At 38.7% G+C, this 26,408-nt stretch overlaps 1 protein-coding gene across 5 annotated transcripts in view; it reads left to right on the forward strand.

The window, feature by feature from the left end:
* Window positions 1-24,984, forward strand: part of STAG2 (STAG2 cohesin complex component) — a 61,842-nt gene extending 36,858 nt beyond the window's left edge. For 3 of the 5 annotated variants that reach the window (XM_063416858.1, XM_063416860.1, XM_063416859.1), the window contains exons 8-34: window positions 412-563; window positions 1,394-1,467; window positions 1,582-1,705; window positions 2,722-2,820; window positions 2,916-2,995; window positions 3,517-3,624; window positions 4,467-4,578; window positions 5,161-5,278; window positions 5,997-6,100; window positions 6,944-7,036; window positions 7,227-7,316; window positions 8,060-8,263; window positions 9,779-9,849; window positions 10,156-10,243; window positions 10,347-10,427; window positions 11,110-11,202; window positions 13,508-13,682; window positions 14,114-14,253; window positions 15,371-15,472; window positions 16,538-16,686; window positions 17,183-17,311; window positions 17,657-17,862; window positions 18,257-18,446; window positions 18,527-18,637; window positions 19,444-19,570; window positions 19,894-19,971; window positions 23,072-24,984. In XM_063416858.1, coding sequence (XP_063272928.1) covers window positions 412-563; window positions 1,394-1,467; window positions 1,582-1,705; window positions 2,722-2,820; window positions 2,916-2,995; window positions 3,517-3,624; window positions 4,467-4,578; window positions 5,161-5,278; window positions 5,997-6,100; window positions 6,944-7,036; window positions 7,227-7,316; window positions 8,060-8,263; window positions 9,779-9,849; window positions 10,156-10,243; window positions 10,347-10,427; window positions 11,110-11,202; window positions 13,508-13,682; window positions 14,114-14,253; window positions 15,371-15,472; window positions 16,538-16,686; window positions 17,183-17,311; window positions 17,657-17,862; window positions 18,257-18,446; window positions 18,527-18,637; window positions 19,444-19,570; window positions 19,894-19,971; window positions 23,072-23,095 — 3,122 coding nt within the window. In that variant the 3' untranslated portion in view covers window positions 23,096-24,984. Of the gene's footprint in view, window positions 1-411; window positions 564-1,393; window positions 1,468-1,581; window positions 1,706-2,721; window positions 2,821-2,915; window positions 2,996-3,516; window positions 3,625-4,466; window positions 4,579-5,160; window positions 5,279-5,996; window positions 6,101-6,943; window positions 7,037-7,226; window positions 7,317-8,059; window positions 8,264-9,778; window positions 9,850-10,155; window positions 10,244-10,346; window positions 10,428-11,109; window positions 11,203-13,507; window positions 13,683-14,113; window positions 14,254-15,370; window positions 15,473-16,537; window positions 16,687-17,182; window positions 17,312-17,656; window positions 17,863-18,256; window positions 18,447-18,526; window positions 18,638-19,443; window positions 19,571-19,893; window positions 19,972-20,518; window positions 20,950-23,071 lie in introns of those variants that run through there. The other 2 variants (XM_063416861.1, XM_063416862.1) reach the window with 2 other exon arrangements.
* The last annotated feature ends 1,424 nt before the right edge of the window (window positions 24,985-26,408 follow it).

Genomic DNA, 26,408 nt, shown 5'->3' on the forward strand with positions numbered 1-26,408 from the left:
AACTTTTTGTATATTTAAGACTGAATGGTATCAGTCTAACTGACTCCGATAACAGAATTCTTTTAGTATTTCTTGAACTATGTTTGTAAATCTTACATTCTGCCTTCATTTCTGGGAGGAAGCAGATCCCCTATCTCAATTCAACAATAACAATAATATAATAAAAATACAGCATTAAAGAAGTGACAAAAAAGAACAGAATAGCAATATTGTATCTATTATCTTCACAAATAATCATTCAGTGCTTGGTACAACATTGCGTAAGTTTGTATATCAAAAATTTTACAGTGAATATATTTTCACAGATGCAGAAAGGGTTGACAGGAAGAGGTGTCAATATTTTTCTTCTAAGTTTTCTTAGATCAAGTAACCTTTTTAAATAATCCTAATTCTTTTCACTTATTTTTGTAGCCATGAAACTGATGACTGCTTTAGTGAACGTGGCATTAAATCTAAGTATTAACATGGACAACACACAGCGGCAGTATGAAGCAGAACGAAATAAAATAATTGGGAAACGAGCTAATGATAGGCTGGAACTGTTACTACAGAAGAGGAAGGAGGTTAGTGCAGCTCTAGCTGCTGTGCATAAATGGCATCTAATAATTAATCTTGTTCTGTAATTGGTTGTGGTAGTTATCTGTCTCTAACTCTTCAGCTTGTTCATGTTTAATGCTTAAAAAAAACTTTGAAAGGTGCTTCTTACTGTCTGGTTTTCTGTAAAAAGAAGTAAATGTAGAGTCTTAGAAATAGTAGTGTTGTAGTGAAGTTAGTGAGAGAGACTACAATCAGTAATAGATACATATTTGTTGGATTTCTTGATGAGTTTCCTACACTGAGCTCAAATATGTAACAAAAATTACCATACATTGACAGGTTTTGGCTTCTAGAGAAGATCTCCGTGATCTTGGAGCAATATGCTGCTTTTATAGTGTCAATAGTGATCTCAGCAGAAAGTGCATTTAAAGGCTTTACATAAGGCTTTTTCATGTACAGAAAGCACTATCAAAATTGAAAATGCAGTCTACTTCTGTTTTCTTTCTTTTGTGTCAAAGAGACTTGCTGATTCATTGCTGACAACGTTGTCTTGTTGAAAGCCCTAATTCAATCAGGCTTCAGTTTTTACTTTTGGGGCAATTGGTGGTTTGTTTTTTGTTTGTTTTCTGGTGTTTTTTGGGTGGTGGTGATAAAATTTGTATGCTGTGGTAGATAGTTTCTTAAATAATAGCATATTGTGCTGTGAAACAGATCTCTGAATATTTCTGAATCTGTGAAAGGATTTAATGGTCACACTTGTAAATGTTAACTTTATTTAGTTTATCTAGCATCAGCACCATCTGGTCTGGCTGTAAAAGTGCTGCTCACTGTTTATGTACTCTCTACATTCTTTCAGCTTCAAGAAAATCAGGATGAAATAGAAAACATGATGAATGCAATATTTAAAGGTGTTTTTGTGCATAGATACCGGTAAGTTTCTCTTAGTAAGTAATGTGTAGCATCATTAATTTATTCTGGAAGCTGGTGGCAGGTTATTTCTAATTATTCATCTGTTTGAACTTCCTGCCCCGCTTCCCTCTGCAGAGATGCAATTGCTGAAATAAGAGCCATCTGCATTGAGGAGATTGGAATATGGATGAAAATGTACAGTGACGCCTTTCTCAATGACAGCTACTTAAAATATGTGGGGTGGACTATGCATGACAAGGTAAACTGCACTGAGCAAAAGGAGCAGAACTCCTTATTTTGCTGACTGATCTTCCCAGACTAGGTTTGGATCTCTTAACTGTTTCCGTAGGTCACTGCTTTCCTCATACTCAGAAGTGCTGGCATTCAAAATACATATATGCCAGACATGATTCTTTTGATTGTTTTTAGAGAGTACGTATAGGTTTTCTAAAGGAACTGTTATTTATAGGCAAATGGTCTTCTCTGTTTATTTACTGCTGATGCAAACTTGCAGTTCATAATGCTTAACTACTTCAAATTAGTGCCTGTCATCCCTGTAGCCTGGCAGTACCCTGTTCTGCCAAGTTACAAAGCTCTCTAGCGTTCTCACCTAGCTGTAAAAAGCATGGGAAAAGCCCATTTCTGTGCTGGTTAGTGCCTCAAGCTGTTATTTACCAGCTACCACCTAGAGACTGTTCTCTGCGTGGAGGGGTCAGTGTAGTTTACTCCCTGACTCATTATTGAGTGAGCAGTTGCCTCAGTTCTTGCATCAGAAACTTCAAGCTGTTGAATTTTAAGTGAAAGAAATGAGGGATGCTCAGTCTTGCTGTGCTGTTCATAGGCTTGGTGTGAAAACCCAGTAACCTCTGGCAATGGGGTGAGGTCACCTGTGCCTTAGAACTTGTTCTCTGCTGAAGCAGGTCTTCTATTGCAGGAGGAATGTTTCTGTCATTGTCTACTTAGTCATTTTGACTGAACAAGGGGTGAAATATCTTGAGTGTTCAGAAAGAATGAAACAGGCATATTTTGATTTATGGAGATGGTAACTGCAGTAAGGCCTTGGGGGATTTTGTTTGTTTTTGTTGCTTCACTGCCTTTTTACAAACAAGGTTATATTCTTATGTCATTAACATGATTATTGGTAGTGTATCGTGACAGCATTTAATCTGTGTTTTTGAATTAATTCCAACTGTAAAAGAAACTTGTCTTGTATGACATGAAGATCACATCTGTATCCTATAGTTTTCTTTTAATTCAGTTCTTATTTTATTTTAGCAAGGGGAAGTAAGACTCAAATGCCTAACTGCTTTGCAAGGGCTTTACTACAATAAGGAGCTTAATTCCAAATTGGAACTCTTCACCAGTCGGTTCAAGGTTAGTGTTACTTCTTACTTTGAGTATATATGAATTTTTTTAAAGTTGCATTACACTTCTTCCCTCTTCAAAAATATTTTCTTTTGTGTCCTTAGGATAGAATTGTGTCTATGACTCTTGACAAAGAATATGATGTTGCAGTCCAAGCAATAAAATTACTCACTCTTGTTTTACAGTAAGTACATTATATTCCCTTATCTGCCATACAAATAGTGAAACCGAAGGGTTTCTCATATTTGTGGGTGAGGCCAGCAGTGTGACACTTCAGATGATCTGAGGGCTGTAGAAATGTCTGTACATCGTACCCTCAAAGGAAATGGAATTAATTCCAAAAGTAATCTGTGTAGGACAGTGTTACTGCTGATCTCCCGCAGTTCAGTAGGTGTGAGGGCTGGGAACTGTGAATTCAGCCTCATAGTTAAAAACTGTCAGGGAATGTTTGAAATGAAGAACACGGGATACACTGAACATTTTACAGTAGCTGGGCTCCTGAGCACAACCTCGTAGCAACAGCTCATACTTCATGGGTATGTCTTGTTCAGGAAGACTTTGGAACTAAGACTGGAGTTTTAGGATGATAAATTGAAGGAAAAGGATTATGTTCTCATTCATTTCCATCTCCCTCAGTAGAGTTCATACTTTGTTGACTCAGCCTTTTTTGGTTCTTTCTTTCCTTCTTGCCATTGCTACTCCCAGGAGTAGTGAAGAAGTTCTGACTGCAGAAGACTGTGAGAATGTTTACCACCTGGTGTACTCAGCGCATCGGCCAGTAGCAGTTGCCGCAGGGGAGTTTCTGTATAAAAAGTAAGATGGAGAAACTACAGTTAACTTCTTGCTCCTGTAGATTTTTGTGCATTTGTGTGCATTAATACAATGATTCTTACTAGATTTAATCAAGGAAAGGAAAAAATGAATCATAAAGTGGCCTTAAGAAAGAGCAGACAATGTTACATTGCTGTGTTTTCTGAACTGCTGTAGTTTTTCTAAATGGGAAATAGCAGTTTTGAGGGCTGCACTTTGAAAGCTTGTACTTTCAGGGAATATAATAAAAATGTTCCTGTCTTTTCCTTTCCCATTTTTCCTGTGAAACATCTTGAAATGCCTGTGTAGTTTGGGGCCTAAAACTTGGGCTTGCATGAGTGGTTCCCCATTTGTAGTTCCTCCCCTGTGCCCACTTCTTCCCCTTTGTCCCATATGGCCATTTCATAAAATACTTTTCATTTAAAAAAATCCAACATGCCCGTTGTGTAGGAGAACAAAATAGAGTTCCCATCTAATACTTTCCAGACCTCCTTCCAATATTTCTTAGCTGCTTTAGAGTTTCCTGTAGGGAGGTTCAGAAAATACCATTTGCTGAGGAGAAGCACAGGACCTGAAGCACCTGCAATTATCACTGACGTTTGTAATGCATTTTGTTATAATTATAAATCACAGTGGAAACAGTCAGTAGAACATCAACTCAGCAGATACAAAATGCATATATGAAATTGTTCAAATGATACTTGTCCCAAATTACTTCCTTTCAAAATAAAATGTGGATCCAAGCAACAAGGTATTCAGTGTATAAAAAAAGGATATCTTGATGTGAATTGACTCTGGTGAAGGCAACGAAGAGGAAACTTGTCAAGAAGTAATTTTTCTTTTAGGCTTTTCAGCCGCAGAGATGCTGAAGATGATGGAATACTGAAAAGGAGGGGCAGACAAAGTCCGAATGCTAATCTTGTGAAGACATTAGTGTTTTTCTTTTTGGAAAGTGAAGTAAGTTGGGTTTCAGGGATGTCCTTGTTTCTGTGTTTTCTGTGTTGTGTGTGGGGGGGTTTGTTGTTTTGGTTCTGATTTTTGTCAGTTAAGTTTTGTTGTTGTTTTTCTTTTCCCCACTCATTAGTTAATAACCATGAATCTCCTGGTTTTCCTGTTGTTTGAGCAACCTGGGGGTGAAAAGATTGTTTTGTGTGGTTGTGTTTATTTGAAGGATCTGCCACAGTGGTGAGAGAGGCTGAGTGCTACTGTGACTAACATGATGATGTATAAGTGTAAAGAAATTATGATTTAACAGATTTAAAAGTAGAGAGAGAGAAAACAAAAAAAAAACAACCACCCCACAATCCCTATTCACCTATCCCCCAAGTTCCAGCAGATCTGCTGCTCCTGGTAGCTGTTGGTCTGGATTCATCTTATGAAGTTAATATGGGGAAGAAAATCTTGTGTTTAACCAGAGAGCTTGCAAAACTTGCTCTGTATTTTTGCCACAGGCAGGAGCCAAGTGCAAGAAATCCTCTGTATTATAGTTCTGTAATAATTTTCATTGCTGATAAAATACTTCATCTGTTCTTATTTCAGTTGCACGAACATGCTGCTTATCTTGTGGACAGCATGTGGGACTGTGCAACAGACCTCTTGAAGGACTGGGAATGTATGAGCAGCCTTCTGCTGGAGGAGCCTCTCAATGGAGAAGAACGTAAGAGATTTCTGTAGATCTTTGTTTATATTGCTGTGCAGCTTTTGTTAGGCTTGAAATGGGGAAAAAAGATGTTTACATCTATTTCCTGTGTTTCCATGACTATAAGAAGTCACTAATACCAGTTAGGAAATGTGAGGGAGAGTAGAAAGAGATCACCACTGGTATGGAAGTGTGACACAGGAGCAGTGATTAGCAGAAAAGAGAAGGAATTAGCATGCAGTGTTGCCTTGGTGTTCCACAAGTTCAGGCTGCACTTCTGGCTTTAGAGAAACAAAGTTGCTTGTGAAACTGGTTAATTTATTGTTACAACTACCATATGGAAAAACACCATAATTTCTCTGATGACAGTAGACCCTGACAAAACCCCTGGATAACTCTGTAATTCGTAGGTCCTAGTAAATGGACCTCTGAAAAATAGAAAGGAACTAAAATAATTATAAAACTTGGTATTTGATCTATCCTGTCCTGTGACTAATTCAGTGATATTCTCTCAATTTTTCAGTATTTTTTGCTGTTGTTTTATAAGGTACTCACATTCTCTATCCCCTCTGCCACCCCATCTCTGGAAATGAGCTGTTGGTCTACATGTCTGTCTTTTTGCTTTAAACAAAGAGCCAAAAAACCCCCAAGACCCAAACAAAAACACCAACATATCTTAATCCTTGTGGAAAGTGAAAAATAAGTTGTGTGTTAACATGTGCTTGTTGAATTTCAGCTCTGACAGACCGACAGGAAAGCGCACTGATTGAAATAATGCTGTGTACGATCCGGCAGGCGGCGGAATGTCACCCTCCCGTGGGAAGAGGAACGGGGAAAAGGGTAGGGAGCAAAACCCTGCTCATCTGCACATGTGGGAATGGCTCTGTGGGAAGCAGGAAAAGGTTGTAGGGCATTGCTGCTGAAGGGACTGAGGTTGGAGAGTCAGCTTTGGTCTCCACATCTGACTACCCTGACTAGTTTGCTTTTTCTGGGCTTGGGCATGTGCTTAGTGCTGTTGGGACTACTGCATTTGCTTGTACTATGAAAGATAATAAAAATTGATTTTGGAAATAGTATTGGTTTGAAAGGAGGACAGGAATCAATGTTTGGGAAAAGCTAAAATTACTTTCAGTGTGTAAGAGCAAAAAGAGGGAAAGAAAAATACACTCCATAGTCTCTTGGAAGAAGGCCAGTCCAGCAACTGGCTTTTCTGTGATTATACAGAGTTTAGACAGACTCTTTTGCTGAGGCATTAAGCATTCTTCTCTCAAGACTGGTGCATATTTTGGTAAGAAACCCATTTAAGAACAGCTTAAAAGCTTGTATGAAGATAGGATTGACAAATTAATTGGGTAAATAATGTTAAAATATTGTAAGCTGAAGGGGTTCCCATTCTTACATTTTCATGTATTTTGTGGCAGGAGAGGTAAACCTTTTGTTCTAGATTATCACTTGTGTTTTCAAGATAATCTTATTAGTGTCAGGACTGACTTTGAATTGCATTTTTTGAATGCTGAATGTTGTTTTTTTCCTTTTTTATAATTGTACGCTTCCCTCCTGCTGTACCTTGATGTATTACAGTGATATTAGAGGTCCATGTACCTACTCATCATTTTATTAATGATAATGAAACTTTGCACCAGAACTTCTAGCTGTAAAATCCTCACATTACCAATATTTTAGGTGCTGACAGCAAAGGAAAAGAAAACTCAGTTGGATGACAGGACAAAAATTACTGAGCTTTTTGCAGTGGCTCTTCCTCAGTTGCTAGCAAAGGTAGGTTTGATTCCATTTCTCGCTGAGGGATGGTGGTTGAAATGTTTACAAGTATATTTCTGTAATTAATGATACAGCTTGCCACGAGGTTTTTTTTCTTACTAATTTTTGTTTATATTTACTTGTTCTACAATGAATTATGTTGTCCAAGACATTTTCATCTAAACCTTTTTCCTTGCCGATTTTACAGTATTCTGTAGATGCAGAAAAAGTCACCAACTTACTGCAGTTGCCACAGTACTTTGATTTGGAAATTTATACAACGGGGCGATTAGAAAAGGTACAGTAACATTCACACATTGAAATAAAAGGGAAAGTCCCAGAATTTAGACTTCATCACTGCAATTTCAGTCACCATTTTAGGAGTGGTTTTTTTGTATAAAGGCGATTTTATTTATTGTAACCCTTACTGATAGTGCAGCTTTGATTTCAGAGTTGTGACTGTCTGCTCTTCTTAGGGATACCAAAAGTCTGAGTTTTCTAAGGTCTGTCTGGCCAGTTTTAGCAGAAAAACTTGCCAGTTAGAGGAACTTAAATTGAGAACAGTTATTGCTGGGTTATGGTCATATTTGGGGTAGCTGTCTGACGGATAAAGCTTGTAGAAACAGCTCAGTAAGTTTTAACTAATTCTTCAATTATACGGCTTTTAAGACACACACAAACATGCATAAATGTTTGTGTGAGTGGGAGGTAAATACTTCTGTGTTGTTCAGTTGTCATTGCAAATTCAAGTGTTAGATAGGACCATACCAACAACAGCAAATTTTTAATCACTTCTGTGATTTGGTCTTTGACAAGCTCTAACTTAATTGTTGATAAACAGACTTAATTTCTCAGAAGCTTCACTGATTTTCTAGGTGTTTGCATTTTGTATCATAGTTACAAAAGTAATAAACAGAATTTACCTTTTAAAATCCTTTAAGATATATTAAGAATGTGTGATAGTATAATGTGTGCGTGTGTGTGTGTATCTGTAGGAAAATAAAAACACAAATTTTCTTCTTTGGCTTGTCTTCTCTGTAGCATTTGGATGCCTTACTGCGACAAATCCGGGATATTGTGGAGAAGCACACAGATATAGATGTTTTGGAAGCCTGCTCAAAAACCTACCATGCTCTCTGTAATGAAGAATTCACAATCTTTAACAGGGTTGACATTGCAAGAAGTCAATTAATAGATGAATTGGCAGACAAGTTTAATCGACTTCTTGAGGACTTCCTGCAAGAGGTATTTTAATGTGCAGGATCACCTTTTCCTGCCCTTGTAAATACTTCCAGTATTTTTTCTGTCTTTCCCTGCAGGTCAGAGCTAGGGATGGGACCTTCCCTCTGATTTTCAAAACTGCTGAGTGCAGTAACAGAGCAGTGTCACTGCTGTGATTGTGTGCACACAGACTGTTCTTTTAGATAAGACAGTCTTGAATTTTGATCTCCTTCCGACAAGGATCCTTTGGGAATTTGAGATAAATTTTTGCTAAACAATTAAATACATAAACTTTTTACTGTTAGCTTTTGAGGCTTACATTTTTGAGAGTTGTAGTATTGTAATTCCCCTAGGATTCTCCTCAGATGTACTACTGTAGCTAGTCTTGCCTGCGGTTGCATGTTTCTGTTGTTAAATATCAAAATCTTTAGAAAACACTCCCCCTCCCTTCCTGAATGCAAGCAGATGCAGTTAGTAGATCAAAAATAACTTTGTTCCCACACTGTGTTGATCTAAAAAGTGAGAATCTTCTGATAGAGTGTTTAACTTCACTATGTGGGATCTCTGACATTCAGAGAAAACTTGTTTCTCCTTTTTATCTGTGGTAAGGAGCATAGGAAGTGTCTTTTCAACAGCTTCATTCTTAACATCTCTTAGATGCATGTAGTTTATCCAGCTCTCCTTTTTCTCTTGCTTTCTGTTCTGAACTAGAAGTGCATTCTAGAAATCCTAAACAAGAAATGTGCCCATTTGTTTTTTCCCTTTGTGATGAAAAGAAAGAATGAAAGGTAAAGCAAGCAAATGAGATGTCAGAAGTTGGCTAGAAAGAAAATGGCAAATGCTCTGGTGGAAGTGTTGAAATCCTTAGTTCTTTGATAGGTTGTGCAACTACAGAACAGTAAAACTTGCATTATCTCTGCTAGACTAAGGAGGAGTTTCTTGACCTCAGATAGTTTATCTTATGTACAAATAGATACTTTTTTGACCCTTTCATTTTTACTCTTTTTTCACTGAATGCAAGTTGTTAGAATTCATGGGAAGATTAGAACAAACCAGTTCCCTTACCTCACTCAAAGACTCTTTTTCTGTGATAAAAGTAAGACTGAAGTGCTGACCTGTGGCCCATCTAGTCCAGTGTCTTTTGTCTGACAGTGGCCTCTGCTGGATTCTTCAGAGAAAATAGAAGCACCTCTATTATACACTGTATTCTGCTCTCCTAGGCTTTTCCTGGTTATTTCTCCCTTCTCCTTCCTCCCCGCCCCCTCCCAGTCTCTGCTTCTGCTGCTGTTTTATAGATTCGGAGAATTGTCGGGGTTGGAAAAGACATTTAACATCATTGATTCCATCTCTAGACACGAGCTGCTTGCTGCCCTACCCCTCTAACTCTTCTAAAAGCACATGTGACATAATAAATCACTGAGAACACCTTCTCCTTTAGAACACTCCCCAGTTTGGGGTGTGTGAGCTTGGTTTCAATAAGTTTCCCAGTTCACTTAGGCCACACTGCTTGAGATATCTCACTGTATGATTATTCAATAGGGGGAGGAGCCTGATGAAGATGATGCGTATCAAGTCCTGTCAACACTGAAGAGAATCACAGCTTTTCACAAGTAAGCTGGTTTCTACACATCTGTCAGGGTTTGTGATGTGGGGGATTGTTTTAATTCAGGATAAGGGTTTGTGGTGAGGGGATTGTTGGTTTTTAATATGACATATCTTACTTTTTCATGCAACTTCATGGGATTTTTTTGGTTTTTTAATTGTGTGTGTGTTGGTTTGGGTGGGGAGGTATTCAGTGGCTGGGGTTTTTCAATACTGATTTGTTTTCTTTTTTGACCAGTCAAGCTTTTAGTAGTTGTTAACCTTGAATTGCAGAAAAAGTATTAGTTAAATGATTTTTTTTGCTTCATTTCCAGTGCTCATGACCTATCAAGATGGGACTTGTTTGGCTGCAACTACAAGCTATTGAAAACTGGCATTGAAAATGGAGACATGCCAGAACAGGTCTGTAATTAAAATGTGTTCTTTAGGCACAACAACAAATAGCTTTTGTTGCCGTCTTTTATTGGCCTTTGTCATCTAATGCTCCTTTTCCTTTTGATTTCAGATTGTTATTCATGCACTGCAGTGTACTCATTATGTAATCCTTTGGCAGCTAGCAAAAGTTACTGAGAGCAGTTCCACAAAGGTATGCCTTGTTCCAGTTGTATCAGTAAATAAACATTTGTACCAAATGCAGTGTCATCAAGTGGGAACTGTGATGGAATCAATTAAGACTAGGATTTTTCTTTATATTGATACCTACCTAATCCTGCTTTTTAAATAAGTTTTTCTGAATTAATAGTTTTACTGCTCACATTTTTTAAGTTATTGCAATTCAGAAAGCTACCTTTTCTTTTTTTCAATGAAAGGGAATAAGAAAACCAACTCTCATTTGATATTCCACTTCATCCCAAATCAGTGAATTAAAAAAAATAATACTGTGTAGGCTTGTCTTTTTTAGTTATGAATAGCTGCCTGAAATCTATCCTTTAGGCTGAAAATACAAATATTTTAAAGAGAAAATGCTTTATGATCTGGAATTTGGGGGCGGGAGGGCGTGAGGGGAGGTGTTAGGGTTTTTTAGTTACTACTTTTTAAATAAAATAATACGATTTTCATCCCAACTGCCATCTCTTCTGTGCTACACAGAATGACAAAAACAAGGAAATTGCTAATTTTATTTGTAATAATGATTTTTTGAAAGAATGCAGTGGACTTGAATGTTACCACTAAGGTCTGTGGTGGAACACTCTGTGAAAGTGCATGCACTAGGTGGGACTATAAAATTGAAAAAGCACAACTGTTACATGAAATCATTCTCTTTAAAGGAGGATCTCCTACGTCTGAAGAAGCAGATGAGAGTGTTCTGTCAAATCTGTCAACACTACCTGACCAATGTAAATACTGCTGTGAAGGAACAGGTTAGTGGCTGTTATTACCTGGAGCCTTCTAATACTGCACTTCCAAAGCAGCTGAAAAGTTCTTCTTGCTAATATTTTTGGCACTTCTGTGGGAACACGATGTCCTGGCTGTTCAGGCTGAGTGCCCTTGGAGTGTGAAGGCTCACTGTACTTGCATGCTCGTCCTCCTTGTGTACACAGGGTTTCAGAATCCATTTAAACTGAATTCTTTCGAGTAATTTTAGGCAGCATAATGCTTTATGCAAAGGAGCTTTTTGTTTCCTTGAGTAGTGACTCTGCAGGTGCACTGTAGAAGCCTTCTGGGTGTGAGCGAGTTCCATTTCAAACCTCTTGCCTGCCGTGTGCTAATGACCCACATCTCCTGCCGAGCTGTGGAGTCACAGGCTCAAAGCTGGGACTGCTAAGGAAGGCAGTTTAAAAGGGTTTTTTTGGTTCTGTCTTCAAATGCATGCAGGTGCAGCTTCCCTTCTCTTCCTTCTCCGTGTTGCTCCATAACACAATGTATTCCTCCATTTTTCACAGTCCCAGGGATTTGGGGATCTCGAAATCAGGAGGAAAAAAAGGAGTATTTAAGATGAGTGTGTATGTGTTTATACATGCACAAGTATGCACTGTAACCTAGGGGTTACATTTTTTGGGAAATGGGAATTTTTTGTAGTCATCTTCAGGAACGCTCTCACCCTGCTCTGTTGCTGATAGCGGTGTTTGGAGATGGGAGCTTCAGCAGTGACACTGCTTGGAAAAGATGTGAGCAGTTCTGCAGTTAGCTCCTCATACCGTTGTGCTTTGTGTGAGAGTTTTAGCTAGAACTAAGTTCTTAAATACTTCAGACATAAAAAATGTAGATATTAAACTTCAGTAAGTAATACATGACAGTTCAGGCAGGAGACAGAAGTCCTGACTTTTTTGAAATGCTGCTATGAAGGTTTTGAGGGTTGTCCTTAGTTTTTGCTTCTGTTTCAAGAAGAATTGAGACATCATATTGGGAAACACTTGTCCTGAGTTCTGAGGATAACAGTAAAAAAATAATTGAGCTGTAGGGCCTGAGTCTCTTCAGTCTGTGGGCAAACAATTCTTTGGCCAGGACACTCATAGGACTTTGAGGCTCTAGTGAAGAGCACAGGTTATTGATAGCAGAATTAATTCTAAGTAAATGCCTTTGACAATTTTTAAAATGCTAAAATGAAAGAAAATGAAGTATGTCTCTACAGAGTAAGGACCAGATTGTCTTCTAGGTAGACAGTTTAATTAAAGAAACAGAAAGGCAGGAGCCTTTCTGCTGCTGAAGATACTAATAGCCTGGTTGAAGTGGAAAATCTGGTCCACTGAGCCACACAATTGCAGCTTGTGAAGCTCTTGCTAGAACAAGAATATTGCTGGAGCTTAACAGGCATGTTGTATGTCAAAGAGGTACCCAGTGTAATAGTCACAAGGAGTAGGGTGTGAAAGTGCCAGTAACAAAAATTGCTGAGGCTCTGAGTCGGTGTCTGTAAGAGGCTGCGTGACTCTGGCTGTGACGGGGACTCTGGAAACTGGAGCTGCCTGGTGGCACAGGGAACCTGTCACAGAGGGCTCCCCTTGTGCTGGGCCCTTCTCTCAGGAAAGGACTCAAGGGACTCCAGAGGCACACGAGTATTTTTGGTGACCGGGAATTAGTAATACTCACTTGGAGAAGTTCATGGACCTGTTTGTGAAAGGACTTGGAGGTTAGAGCCACAGAGAGGGTGCAGCACTAAGCAGCTTGTGTTGCCTTGGGCTCTCAGTGTGAGGAGTGTCAGTCTCTGTGTCAGCTACTAAAGACATTTGAACCTTCTGGGGCAGTGGAGTACACACAGCTGAAAAGTTAGCCAGCAAAACAAAACGTTGGTTGCACTTTTGGATTTTTGGACATCAGGACTTAAAGGGATTGAATATCTCAGCTGTTGCATGTTAAATGTGATTGAAACGATTTGAAGAAAAGACAGGGAAAAGGAGATTGTACTATGGTCGGAGTCCACCAAGTTCTCTAGTGACCCAATGTAGTCAGAGCTTGGGAGTTTCAGGTTCCTCATGTTTTAATCTTGCAATATTTTCATATTTAGTTGTTATCATCTGGGAATATTTTTATTTGGAGACCCAGTCTTGATACAGGAACCTGCTGTGTGAAGCGAAGCACATTTTGTCTTCAGTTGGCCTTTGTGGTTGTGTGGACTTCAGTGGCCTGTGTACACTGTTGACATCCTGAGTATTTTGTTGAGTACAAATGCATTATTGCAAACAAAATCTACTTTCCAAGCAAGTATTTACTAAGGTTTCTGTTTAACAGGCTTTCACAATTTTGTGTGATGTGTTGATGATCTTCAGCCATCAGATTATGACAGGAGGACGTGACATGTTGGAGCCACTTGTTTACACTCCTGATTCTTCCTTGCAGTCTGAACTACTCAGTTTTATTTTAGATCACGTCTTCATTGATCAGGATGATGACAACAATAGTGCAGGTTTGTACAAAACTTAACTTTTCTTTATATTACTTGTTTTCTAACTAATATCTTTGTTTCCTTGTGCATTTCAGGGTTTTTGTGGTGGTGGTATTTTGTTGTTGGGTTTTTCTTGTTTGCCTGGTTGTTTTTTTGTTTTAATGTTGTTTTGTCATTGAGAGGTGTGCATGTGTACAGAGGTAGGCGTGGCTTTGAAATGTCAGCAGCTGATTAAAGGATTTTCTGTGGGATAATTGCAGTAAAGGTTTGGTCTAATAGGCTCAAATATTTGTCTCTGTATCAGGTAAGAGATGTATGAGTGGACAGTGAGGTGTATTGCCATCAGAACTGACATCTGAATCATGACCTCTAGCCCATACCAGTTTTAGATACGAATGTTTAAATATGGAGTCTTTAAACCTGGCAATTTACCTGTTCTGAACTCGTTCTAGATGGACAGCAGGATGATGAAGCCAGCAAAATTGAAGCGTTGCACAAAAGAAGAAACCTGCTTGCAGCTTTCTGTAAGCTCATTGTCTATACTGTGGTGGAAATGAACACGGCCGCCGACATTTTCAAGCAATATATGAAGGTAAAGTGGAAGCTTAGTAGTGATACTTCATAAAACTACTGGAGTACAGTAGTTGTGGAACTTTTAACTATTACTTGTTTTTCTGCCTTACAAGGTAACCAGTTCAAAGTGTGAAGAATTCAAAACTCCAGAGTTGTAGGCCCTTTTTTTATGTAGGGGGAAAAATTACTGAGATGAGTTTTTACAGTTCCAGTCTGTGAGTGGTGGGGACCAAGGAGAACTGACTAATTATTTTAATGTTCTTTTTACTGGTTTTATTTTCTTATTCTGATTGATGGTGTATTTTTAATTCATTTAGTAGTTTAGTAGGCCTTTTGATAGTGTTCTTCCCAAGATCAACTCCATGACATCTAGCCTCATCAAATAATTTAGGTTTAAACTTTGTAGAATAGAAGGAAAATTTGAGTTCCCTCTACCCCTCCCCCATTATCTTTATATCTGTTTCAATCTTTCTTAAATATAAAAACCTCTCCTGGCTCATGGGATTCACAGCTGCATAGTAGGTTCTCATTTTGTGAACATGATAAAGCTTTGCTCCTTGGTGATTACCTTAAAAACCTAAAATTTGGGCAGCCTGCTTTTATGTGTCTGAGTGCCCTACATATATTTTGATTCTCCAGATAACTAATTGGGTCTTTTTTAAACTTGAAATACTTAAAAGACTGAACAGACAGCTGTCTTTATTGGACAAATCCTGGCTATGATGCTGTCTTGAAGTGCCTCCTTTCAGCAAAGAAAATAAAACTCCCCACCAGAGTTACTAAAAGGATTAGATTCTGATCTTGTACCCTGAAGGGGGGAACAGTGTCATTAACAAGTATGTCATGGCCTTGAAGATAAATAGGTCATTCTGCCTCTAAAGTAATACTCACTCCAGGAACAAAAAGTGGGTTTATTCTTTTTGCATTTACTTTTTTAAAAAAGTATTACTCTGGAGGTGGTTTAGGGTGTAATTTATGGTGTAGTCATGAACATATTGGGGTTTTTTTCCTTTAGACAGTGTTTGATTTTTCTTTTTAAAAGAGCATATCCTAGATTTTGTTTTCAGAAGAATTGAGTAGTTGCAATGTTTTCAACTAACACTGACAGTTAACCTTGTTTTTTTGTTTTTTCCTAGTATTACAATGACTATGGTGATATTATTAAAGAAACGATGAGTAAAACAAGACAGATAGACAAAATCCAGTGTGCTAAAACACTTATTCTTAGTTTGCAGCAGGTAAGGATTTACAGTATTTTTAGATGATGTCCTTTTGTTTAGTAATGAGCTTGAGGTATTGATGAAGACATTTTTATGGATGGGAGGGATAGATAGGTCTAAACTGAGACATTTCTGCACCTGTGTGAAAAACTGCCAGAAGTCTTCCTATACTTAGCAAATATTGTACCACAGAAAGTGTGGGAGAGGCCAATAAATACAAAATGAATGTAACTCTGTGAAACCTTCATAACTCTTAAATGTATTCAGATAAATGTTGTAAAATGGCCAGTTTACTTGTTTGTGAACAGATAAATACTTCCTGCCTGTGTGGTGGGAGTTTGGGGTTTTTTGGGGTGGATTTTGTTTTGCTTATATATATGACTAAATACTCTTTGTTTTATTCTTTGTGATACTAAAGAGTGAAGGGTGTGTTAGACAAAATCTAAAATAAAAATAGAAAAATTTATTATTGAAGTGAATTACAGTCAAATTGAATAGGATGATAAAAGGATTGATCAAAGAAAAGACAAGACTGTAAAGTTCAAGGTATTTGGCTTTGCCAACTATTGATGAGTACTTAAAAATCTCATAATCCATGACAGAATTTCTGATGTCTTTGGCAATTTCCCTGAAGACATGTTTCCATTTTAGAATTTCTTTAAACTTGCATTTTGAGAAGAAAAAAAAAAGGTAATTAGTAGTCTAAAGCATTATAGTAAAGGCCAGGTGAGAATTACCCCCTTTATTTCTTCTGTCAGTGTATGTAATTAGGGAATCCTACTCATTTTGTGTATTCTCAACTTCAGAACCCCTGGTTTAGTGAAGCACTGCAGTCTGTCATCAGGTGCATCTGCAGTCTGGTGTGTGCTTGGACAGTGCATTTCAGAGTTTGTCCCTGGCTGCAGACCCTGGAGGAGGAGCTTTGACTTCACTGTCCAAAATGTCCACGTTTGTCTCTTGGTGTTGCCAGATCAAGAGTGGGGGAAAGCTGAGAAACACTTCTGAACTGAAACTCTGCCTGTATTGGTCCAAAGTTTGGCATTATCTTGTAATACATGAAGATTTCCCTTTTGTTCCATACAGCTCTTCAATGAGATGATTCAAGAAAATGGTTATAATTTTGACAGATCGTCACCGACATTCAGTGGCATAAAGGAACTTGCTCGACGTTTTGCTTTAACATTTGGATTGGATCAGTTGAAAACAAGAGAAGCTATTGCTATGTTACACAAGTAATTGTGTGCTTTGTATTACCTCCATTTTTGTAAACACTTCTTGGCTAACATAAGACAGTCTTTTTAGTCTTTGAAAATCTTAGTTTGTTAGTACTAAGTGCATCAGCCCTAGGGATGATGTAGCCCATATATTAATTAGGAGATGACTGCAGGTTTTTTTCTGAGTAAAACCTAAGTGTTTAATATTGTTGGTGTTCTCCAGCATCATTGTATAAACATGGAAATTATAGCAGTGTCGATGCTATAATGAAAAAGCCTTTTTAATGTCTGGTCCATAACAATAAGAACAGATCCTTGCTAGTCAAGGTAGAAATTCCATGACACAAAGAGTGTGTCCAGATTCAAATGATTACTGTCCACTTTATTTGCTGGAATACAGAAACACCAAATTATTGCTTTCTTGACATAAAGGAAAAGGGTTTGGTTTTGGTAGCTCACAGTGCTTTGAATTTCTGTTTGCTCTTTTCTGATGTCAATTTTTATTTGTTCTTAGGGATGGCATAGAATTTGCTTTTAAGGAGCCTAATCCACAAGGTGAGAGCCACCCACCATTAAATTTGGCATTTCTTGATATTCTCAGTGAATTCTCCTCGAAACTTCTCAGACAAGACAAAAGAACAGTGTAAGTATTTTCCTAATATTCTTAGTATTTGTAATGATAACCACAAAAGACATGCATCAGAATAAATATTTGTGTATTGTATTCATCTAAAGTGGAATCTTTGACACATCAAGGTAAGTTTACACTAATGAAGTGAATTATACTCACAGAGGGAAAATTATATTTCTCAGTAGTTTTCATTTTATGGTGGATGAACAGAAATTGTATTCTGGATTTGCTGTTTTCTAGCCTTTCTGTTAACTGGGTGAAAAACAGGGGCTGATAATTTCAGTGGTTACTTATCTTGACACGGTAACATTTTGTTACAGATTTTTTGCATCTCTGTGTTTGTTGTTTCATTTGAAGGTATGTTTACTTGGAGAAGTTCATGACCTTTCAGATGTCCCTACGAAGGGAAGATGTGTGGCTGCCTCTCATGTCCTACCGGAACTCTTTATTAGCTGGTGGGGACGATGACACCATGTCAGTGATCAGTGGCATCAGCAGTCGAGGATCTACAGTAAGAAATAAGAAGACAAAGCCAGCAACAGGCAAGCGGAAAGTACCTGAAGGTAGAACTTCTCTCATCTTCTAATTTACTAGAATAGATATTCATATGAACTGCACATGTTGTTCCGTGTTTTTTAGTGTAACTACATTGCCACGCCCTGATGTATTTTTTCAGAACAGGTGACTTCTGACCATGTATGTGTCTTAAAGGGAAAGGCATTCATTTGATTCACATCGGGAAATAAGGGCACTACACAGTGTTAAGTCATACAACAGAAAAGTATAGAAATGCCCCAGCCAGTGATTATAAATCCAGGCCCTCTGAGGCACATGTAAGACTTGGTGCAAAAAGTAAAGCAATTGATTCTCTGTCCCACACTGGATTTGTGTTACGACATTCGCTTTTGGACTAACGTGAAGAAACCCGTGGGGTGTTGTTGCTGTGTTTGCTTGCAGCTGAGGAGAGCAGCAGCAGTGAGAGCGTGTGGCTGAACAGGGAGCAGTCGATGCACACGCCCGTGATGATGCAGACGCCGCAGCTCACGTCCACCATCCTGAGGGAGCCCAAGCGGCTGCGGCCCGACGAGAACTACATGGGCGTGTACCCCCTGCAGCCCGAGCACCACCAGCCAACGCTCGACTACAAGTACGTACCCGTAGCTCTGCTTTGGTAGGGGCACACGCAAACCCAGTACATGTTGAAAATAGAATAATGGTCTTTTTAAGCACGCAAGTAACGTGGATGTTGGCTCAAAGGCAACAGGAAGAAGCCGCGCGACAACAGCAGGAGAGGGCGATGAACTACGTCAAGCTGAGGAGCAACTTGCAGCACACCATGTGAGTGGAGTGGAGCCTTCCTTCCGTGGGGAGAGGGCCTGCACAAATGCAGTGAAACACCTGTATCTCCTAGGACACCTACATCTTCTAAGTGTAAAAGTTCTCCACATTCTTAAGGACTGTGTGGTTCTACAGGAAAAAAAATACATGTTGCAAATAAAGACCATGGGCATATGTATTGAGGGGCTTTACCTCTTTCCCCTACTTACTTTTGGTTGTTTTATTTCCAGTACTTCATTTAAATTAGTTTCAGTGGGTGGTGGTTTTTTTTTTAATACAGTAACACCAATTAGTATAATTAGGATGGCTCCCTAGTTTTCTCATAAGATCTGATGTTTCATGTAGAATTTATGGGGAAAGAGGATGAAGGACTGTGTAGCAGTATTTGTAGTGGTTTTACACATCTGGTTTATTTCAAAGACATTCTCCCTGGCCTTATCATAAGGCAGAAACAGTTTGTCTTAGTTTTTTTTAGATGGCAAAACTTGAGTTCTTTTTCACTTGAGTATGAATTAGGTATGGAGTAGATCTGCTTATCAGTGCTCACACCCTCTCAGAGTACCCACTTAGCAAAGTCCCACAGTTATCTAAACTGACCTTTGTTAGGCATTCTCCCACGCCCTCTGAGTATCTTCTGGTTAAATACCAGCTTTCTTTAGTAGTAGTTGTGCATTTATTTCATTACTTCATTTCTCTTTTATCTAATGGAATTATCATTTGTTGGGACTCCCCTACTGAGCATTAGCTTTTTTAATAGATCAGAGTTAACTTGATTTAGTGCTAAACAGTATTGCTTTTCATTTCAGTCGACGTGGCACAAGTCTAATGGAAGATGATGAGGAGCCAATTGTTGAAGATGTGATGATGTCATCAGAAGGGCGGATTGAGGATCTTAATGAAGGCATGGATTTTGACACCATGGACATAGACCTAGTAAGAAATCTGCTTCTCTTTTAGTGGTCTTGGCATTTGTATTTCTGCTTTTAAAGTAAGATATTTGAATTAAATATTCCTTCTGTTAAAACAAAAATCATTCTGGTTGCTTTCTGCATTGTTAAAGGGCTGTGCTGTTGTGCTAAAGAGCCATCTGCTCCAACTGCCATACAAAAAGCAAGAGCACTTCCTGTCATAACTAATAACATCCATCCCTTGTGAATTCTTACCCCTTGAGAGTTCAGCTTCATTGACTACAGTGTAAAACCTCTGTTTTTCTGGTGAAATTGCATTTAATCTGTTTGTTTGTTTGCTTTCTAAAGCCACCATCAAAGAACAGGAGAGAAAGAACGGAGCTAAAACCAGATTTCTTTGACCCCGCTTCAATCATGGATGAATCGGTAGGTTAACTTATGTAAGGGGAAAGTCACGTAAATCACTCTTAAGGTTGCCATACTGTCTAACTTCAGATTTTAAATGGAAAGAATGCAATCTGCAGGTTGTCATTGTTAGCTTATTTTGACAGACTGGTACAGTAATTCAGCTCCATACATTCTAGGATAGTCAGTGTTCCTTGCAATTTTATAGGATTTTTGTTCTTAATATCTGTATATAGCTATGTAAAAATTAGAAGCTTATGATTCTGAGCAGGAACCACATCTGGTATGGAAAAGACCCTTGCAGAGGCTGGTAGCAAAGAGCGTTAGAAAAACAAAGAAATGTGCATACATAATATTAAAGGCAAATTTCCTGTTGTGCTGAGCTTAGTTCAGTGACTCTGATGTCATTACCAAATGTCAGCATTAGATGGTTTGCATTTTGTGTTTCTCTCTTTTTTTTTAATTGGCATATTTACTTCTGTGCATAAGTAAAGTAATGAAGAAAATAAGAGATAATACAGATAATCTGTTTATAGAGATGAGAGGTATTTTTTCTTTCCGTATAAAGTTTTAGGTCCAAAACATCCGAAGTCTGTAGTTTCTGCTTGCAGTTGCCCTTTTATCCGACTCGGTAAATCTGCAGTCTCTATTCTCTTTTAAAAATCTGCATGAGGGATTCCTTCTGTCCTGAACCACTTGTAAAGTATGCAGCCATTTTTGACCTTGGGTAGCTGGTACAAAATTACACTGGAAATAACGAGCTGCAGCAAGCCAGCAGAGGACAGTGCAACAAGGCTTCTGGGAATCTTGGACAGCTTGGTGGAGTTTGGAAGATGGTTATGTATTTTTATACAGTATTGTTGCAGCATGAAACTGTTCTTGTTTATGGGAGAAAGAAGTCCTAAATACTGTTTTAAATGCAAATCCATATATTTTGTACCAGAAGGGCTTTGCTTTAGTGATAATGAATCAGTCAGGTTTTGTGTCTGCCTGTCGTGCGTTCTGTTCCTGAAGTAACACCAAGAAAGTGTCTCGCCTGTTCTCTGACGTCCTGCTCTACATTAGTTCTTCCCACTGCTCTTCTCGATTTTTCCTGGACTGATCTGTGAAGTACCAGGCGCTTTTTAGCCTGACAGTGCTGAACCTTCTGCAGGTCACAGTGCCTGGGACTGATTCGGGAGCCCCGCGGCTCAGCCGGCCCGCAGTGCGCGGAGCGGCCGCGCGGGGGCAGCAGCGGCGCGCCGGGGACAGCGGGGTGACAGAGCGGGGTGACAGAGCGGGGTGACACGGGGACAGCGGGGTGACAGAGCGGGGTGACAGAGCGGGGTGACACGGGGACAGCTGGGTGACAGAGCGGGGTGACAGAGCGGGGTGACAGAGCGGGGTGACAGAGCGGGGTGACACGGGGACAGCTGGGTGACAGAGCGGGGTGACAGAGCGGGGTGACAGAGCGGGGTGACACGGGGACAGCGGGGTGACAGAGCGGGGTGACACGGGGACAGCGGGGTGACAGGGCGGGGTGACAGAGCAGGGTGACAGAGCGGGGTGACACGGGGACAGCGGGGTGACACGGGGACGGCGGGGTGACAGAGCGGGGTGACACGGGGACAGCGGGGTGACACGGGGAGCAGGGTGGCAGGGTGACATGGACAGGGATGTGACACGGGGACAGCAGGGTATGACACGGAGGACAGGGAGGTGACACGAGGAGCAGGGGGGTGACACAGACAGGGGGTGACACGGACAGGGTGACACGGGGAGCAGGGACAGGCACAGGTTCGGACAGGAAACCACGGTCAGAGTGACACAAACGCCAGAGAGAGCAGGGACAGGCCCAGGTTCACACGTGGAAACCTTGGTCAGAGTGACACAGACACCAGAGGGAGCCCAGCAGTCAGTGTGCAGTGTCCAGGCCTCGTTTCATCCATGGAAATGGTTCTCAGAGTGACACATGGAATCAGAGCTGAACCCAGCAGTGTGCAGTGTCCAGGCATCATTTTATAATGCAAACCATTCTCAGAATGACACATAAAAACAGAGAACCTAGCAGTCAGTGTGCAGTGTCCAAACATCATTTCATACATGCAAACAATTCTCAGAATAAAGTTAATTTGCTTTATTAATATAATTTATTTCAGAGGTCCCTTATTCTTGGAGTTGTTGCACTTGTTTTAAATAGACATAGACATAATAAAGCTGTTTAATTTACTCAGATGCACATGGTTTATGGTCAGACCTCTAGTCTGATGTGCCAGTTACTGCTGGCACCAGAGGCAGCTCTGTGTGCTCTATCGTAGGAGGCACCCAAAGTGAATTTAATTCGAAGAACAGTAAAAATTGGTTTGTAAAGAGATAAATATGAACAGCAGCGCTAAGGTTCAGGAAAATTTAGTCTGTTTTGGCTCTTGCTGATTTTACAAAGTCCTATAAAAGCTAGGACAGAAAAGTGGGGTTTTTGTGGCACATCAGAGCCGTACATACTTCCACTGGCATAGAAAGCTCAGCTTGTTCTCACGTGGGAAGTGGAAACGGATGCTTTGTTCCGGGAAAGCTTTTTCTTTCCCCAGTGACACAATCTCCTCAAGTACAGCTGCTTGATTTTACCTGATGAGTGTGTGATTTTTCAGTGTCTCCCTGGCAGAGGATACATTTCTAGGAAGTGTTAGATTTGTGTGCTGGCTGCCTGCTGTGCACGGCCCGTGGTTCCTGTGAGCACACACAGCAGCAGCCCGTGGCTGCAGGGCTTTGTGCCAGCTTTGGGCACTGGTGACAACACACTGGATTTCAGGTTAATGCCAACAGAATGTCACTGTTAAAGTCTGAGTTAGGCACCTAACTAAACTCTTTTGCAATTATTACCTAAAATAATTAAAACACAGACTTTATTCCTACTGGATCTAGTTAATTTCAAGTGTGAGAAAAATATTTCTAATGAATGAGGAGCCCTTTTCATATTATCTAAATCAGAAATGTGGTTAATCTGGTTTGGAAGAAAAATAAACTTAATAATGCCTTAACGTATCTTGAAGTGTCTTAATCTTAAATTCTATATTAAATGCTTTGTTATTTGTTAAATGTGTATTAGACTACAAATTGACACCGTTTCTAACTTTTTTTTTAGGTTCTTGGGGTGTCAATGTTTTAATACCAGAGCAGCAAATAAATCAGTGGTGAAGTCATTTTCTAAGTGGAAGAGGAAGTTTTTCAATACAAAATTGTGGTAGATACAGTGAAATTCTGAACAGATTTTTCTCTAAGGAGAATGACATGCTTTCAAGATCAAGTGTATTGAAGGGGCAGTTTTGTTTGCCTGAAAGAAAAAAGAAATGTAAAGGACAAGTAAACAATTTGAGGATAAGTTACACATTTTGTTGGGAAAAAAACCAATCTTTTATTTATGTGCTATCAGTTTATTTCTGGATCATAAGAAGTATTCCCTCTGAGTTTTAATCTTAACAGTCTGAGAGGTGTTTGGTACAGATTTGAGCCCCTCTCTCTGCATTTGCTGGCTGTACTAAATAATCATGAGCTCTGCTGGATTGCTGTTCACGTCCATGACTGTAAGAGTAGATGGATTGGTTTTCTCACAGCGATAGAACGAACCAGAAGAGTTGTCAGTATTTTCAATTAAATGCAAACTTCAGCAACAGAAGGTTTGTATTAATTAATCATGGAAAAATACATAAAGCAGAATTTTAACAGCTTTTTAATCTAAACCACACTTTTTATTCCAAAAGCTTCATGTTAGCCTTCTCAGAAAGGTCCATAAACTATAAGCTACCAGAACGTAACAGATTTCACTCTTGCTTGCCCATTACCAACCCTGAAAGTTTGCTTGTCCTTTAAGAAAAATGTAATGTTGTGAAATTCCTTCCAGTAGTGCCACTGTATTTTGTCTCCAAATAAAAGAAGCTTATTGTAGTATGTTTGCAGAAAAATTCTAAACAAAAATTATACAGCTTATTAGAGTGTGGGAATAGGGATCTAAATTTTAAATAAAATTATATATATATATAAATTGGTGCTGATTTTATAATTGCGCAGTTTGTTTAGTTTTTTCTTACTTTTAAATTCCAACTTAAAATTATGAGGTTTCAGAAATATATTGAAAGTTTAACAATGTTTAAAAATAGAAGAGCATGAGAATTCATGCTTTAAAAATGATTTTTAAATTTGTATTTTATATTGTTTTATCTATCTGTCTTTGCAAGCAGTCTTCAGGTTAAAGATACTTCTAACAGGTTACAGTACATTTCCTCTATATGTAAATTAGATTGGATAATAGAAACTCATAAACAACCCATAATATTCTTTGAAAGCTAAGCTTTAAACTTCATTTTGTGTCCATTCACAAATAAATTAAATTTGGTCTAAAACAGAAAGTGGATCTATGCCATTTTGACATTGACTCATTTTGCAAGGCTTAGGCAGCTAGACATCATTTTAAAGGAAATATTAACTTATATTACATATGTATATTTTTTGTCAGTTGTCTCTCAGTTCTTGAGGTATATTATTTTAATCATTCCATGCCTTAATACGCTTGCAATACAAGAATCTCCCCAAATGGGTGAATACAAAAAGGCTTCCTGTTTTTAGACTCAGAAATTAAACATTCGGCTGTGGTAGCCAAAAACCATAGATTATCTAAAGGATCATGATAAAATATAATTATTTTACTAGGTCATGGGGTAACAACGAAATCAGAACTAGATCTGCCTAACTCATTTACATAAATAAATACTCTCATGTCTAAAAGTACTGCCTATATTGTTTTCCACACCACTGCATTTAATAGAACTGCTGAGAGGACTGTATATATGATTTTAAACTTAAGTTGATTTTTCTTACTCTTGAAGGAGTGTTTCTTTGTGAAAGCAGTTCTTACAGCTTTGTTTTCAACCAGCTAAAAATGTTTTATATATTTACCTTAACCTGTTGTCCTCCACATTCTATTGTCCTAATTGTACTGTTTTCTGATTTGTATTTATGTCTTGAGACAGTAACTTTTTGAATAAAAATAAACCTACAGTATGTTGTATGTTTGATCTTTTTAAATTGGGGTTACGGGAGGACAGTGAAGAAAGGGGTATGAGTAATGCAAATGTTATGTTTATAGAAATCAAAATCTTTTTCCATGTCTTTTAAGTGTTTGTCTCAGAGTTGGGATAATGTATGAAAAACTGCACTGTTTTATATTTGTAATAAATTGTACAAGTTTTTAAAATGTGAATAAAGCACTAATTGGGTAATAATTTAAAGCAGAAAAGTTAATGCAATCATGATTGTTTTAAATATGCTTTAATTTGAGATAAACTTGTTAAAAGAATTAGTGTAAATACAGAGTGAGCTTTTGAAGAGGTTAGTACCTGCAAATAAAATTTTTAAAGTTTGTATAGAACTTTTACATGCCAAGAAAGCAGTGGTTAATTATTTTTGTGTTACGTTTTTTAAAGGTGTATTAATAACCTTTCTGTTGGTTTCTTTTTCCTAATAACTATTATCTGATTTACTCAGAATGCTTTTGATTCTTTGAACATTGGAGATGCTGTACATAGTCCAATGGAAATGCCATTAAATGTTTGCTACTTCCCATTCCTCAAACTGCTCACACTCCTGGTGAACATCCCGAGCTCCCCTGGCCCCCTCCCTGCCCTTCCCTCTGCCCAGCCCCTCCAGCTGGGCATCCAAAACTCTGTCTGCTACAGGACTTTTTAAAGCAGCAATTCCAAAACCTTAGCGAGATAACACTTTTAATCCTGGCTAATGTAACTTTAGGAGTTTGGGGTTGGTTTTTATTTGAGTTCTTATTATTGCAAATGTTCCTTATTCCTGTCTCTAAATCCTGCTGTACGTTCAAGTATCTTGTGGAAAATTGTTTTAGTAGGTTCTAAGTTTATAATGCAAGAAAAATACCTTCACTATACAATGTAAAGTCTGTTCAAGTTAAACCGCTTTGGTACAAAAGCCTGTAAATGGAAGAAATTGGTGTTTTGAAGAGAGATGATAAAAATGTAGAAAAAAGCAAATATTCAGAGAAAGTCCAGCCTGTCCTCTGGTTTACCAGAGAGGCCACAGGGAAGGTATTGACACAGAATGAATTTCAAAGAAATAGTCTCCACATATTCTGTAAAAAGTATTTCTTGATATTAAACAACCAAAGACAATATGTAAGATGTTAGTGATGGCTGTTGTTTGTTTGGTTGTTTTTTTCCTCCTTTGGTGGCGTGGTGCTGGTTCCTGTGGAGTGTTTAATGTCAGGATAACTAAAAAACCCCTTCTTTGAAACCTGCCCCCGTTTTCCCCTAGTTTACCCATACACTTGTCCTTACTGGGATTTCAGGACAGCAGTACAATTAACTTCCTACCCATACTGGATTTTTTGAGCTGCTTTGATTCGCAGCAGTGCTTTGCTGCTTTTTTACCTATAGATACGGGGTTTTTATAGCCTGATGAAT

The sequence above is a fragment of the Prinia subflava genome, chromosome 20 (assembly GCF_021018805.1).
Source record: "Prinia subflava isolate CZ2003 ecotype Zambia chromosome 20, Cam_Psub_1.2, whole genome shotgun sequence".
NCBI classification, from domain to species: domain Eukaryota; kingdom Metazoa; phylum Chordata; class Aves; order Passeriformes; family Cisticolidae; genus Prinia; species Prinia subflava.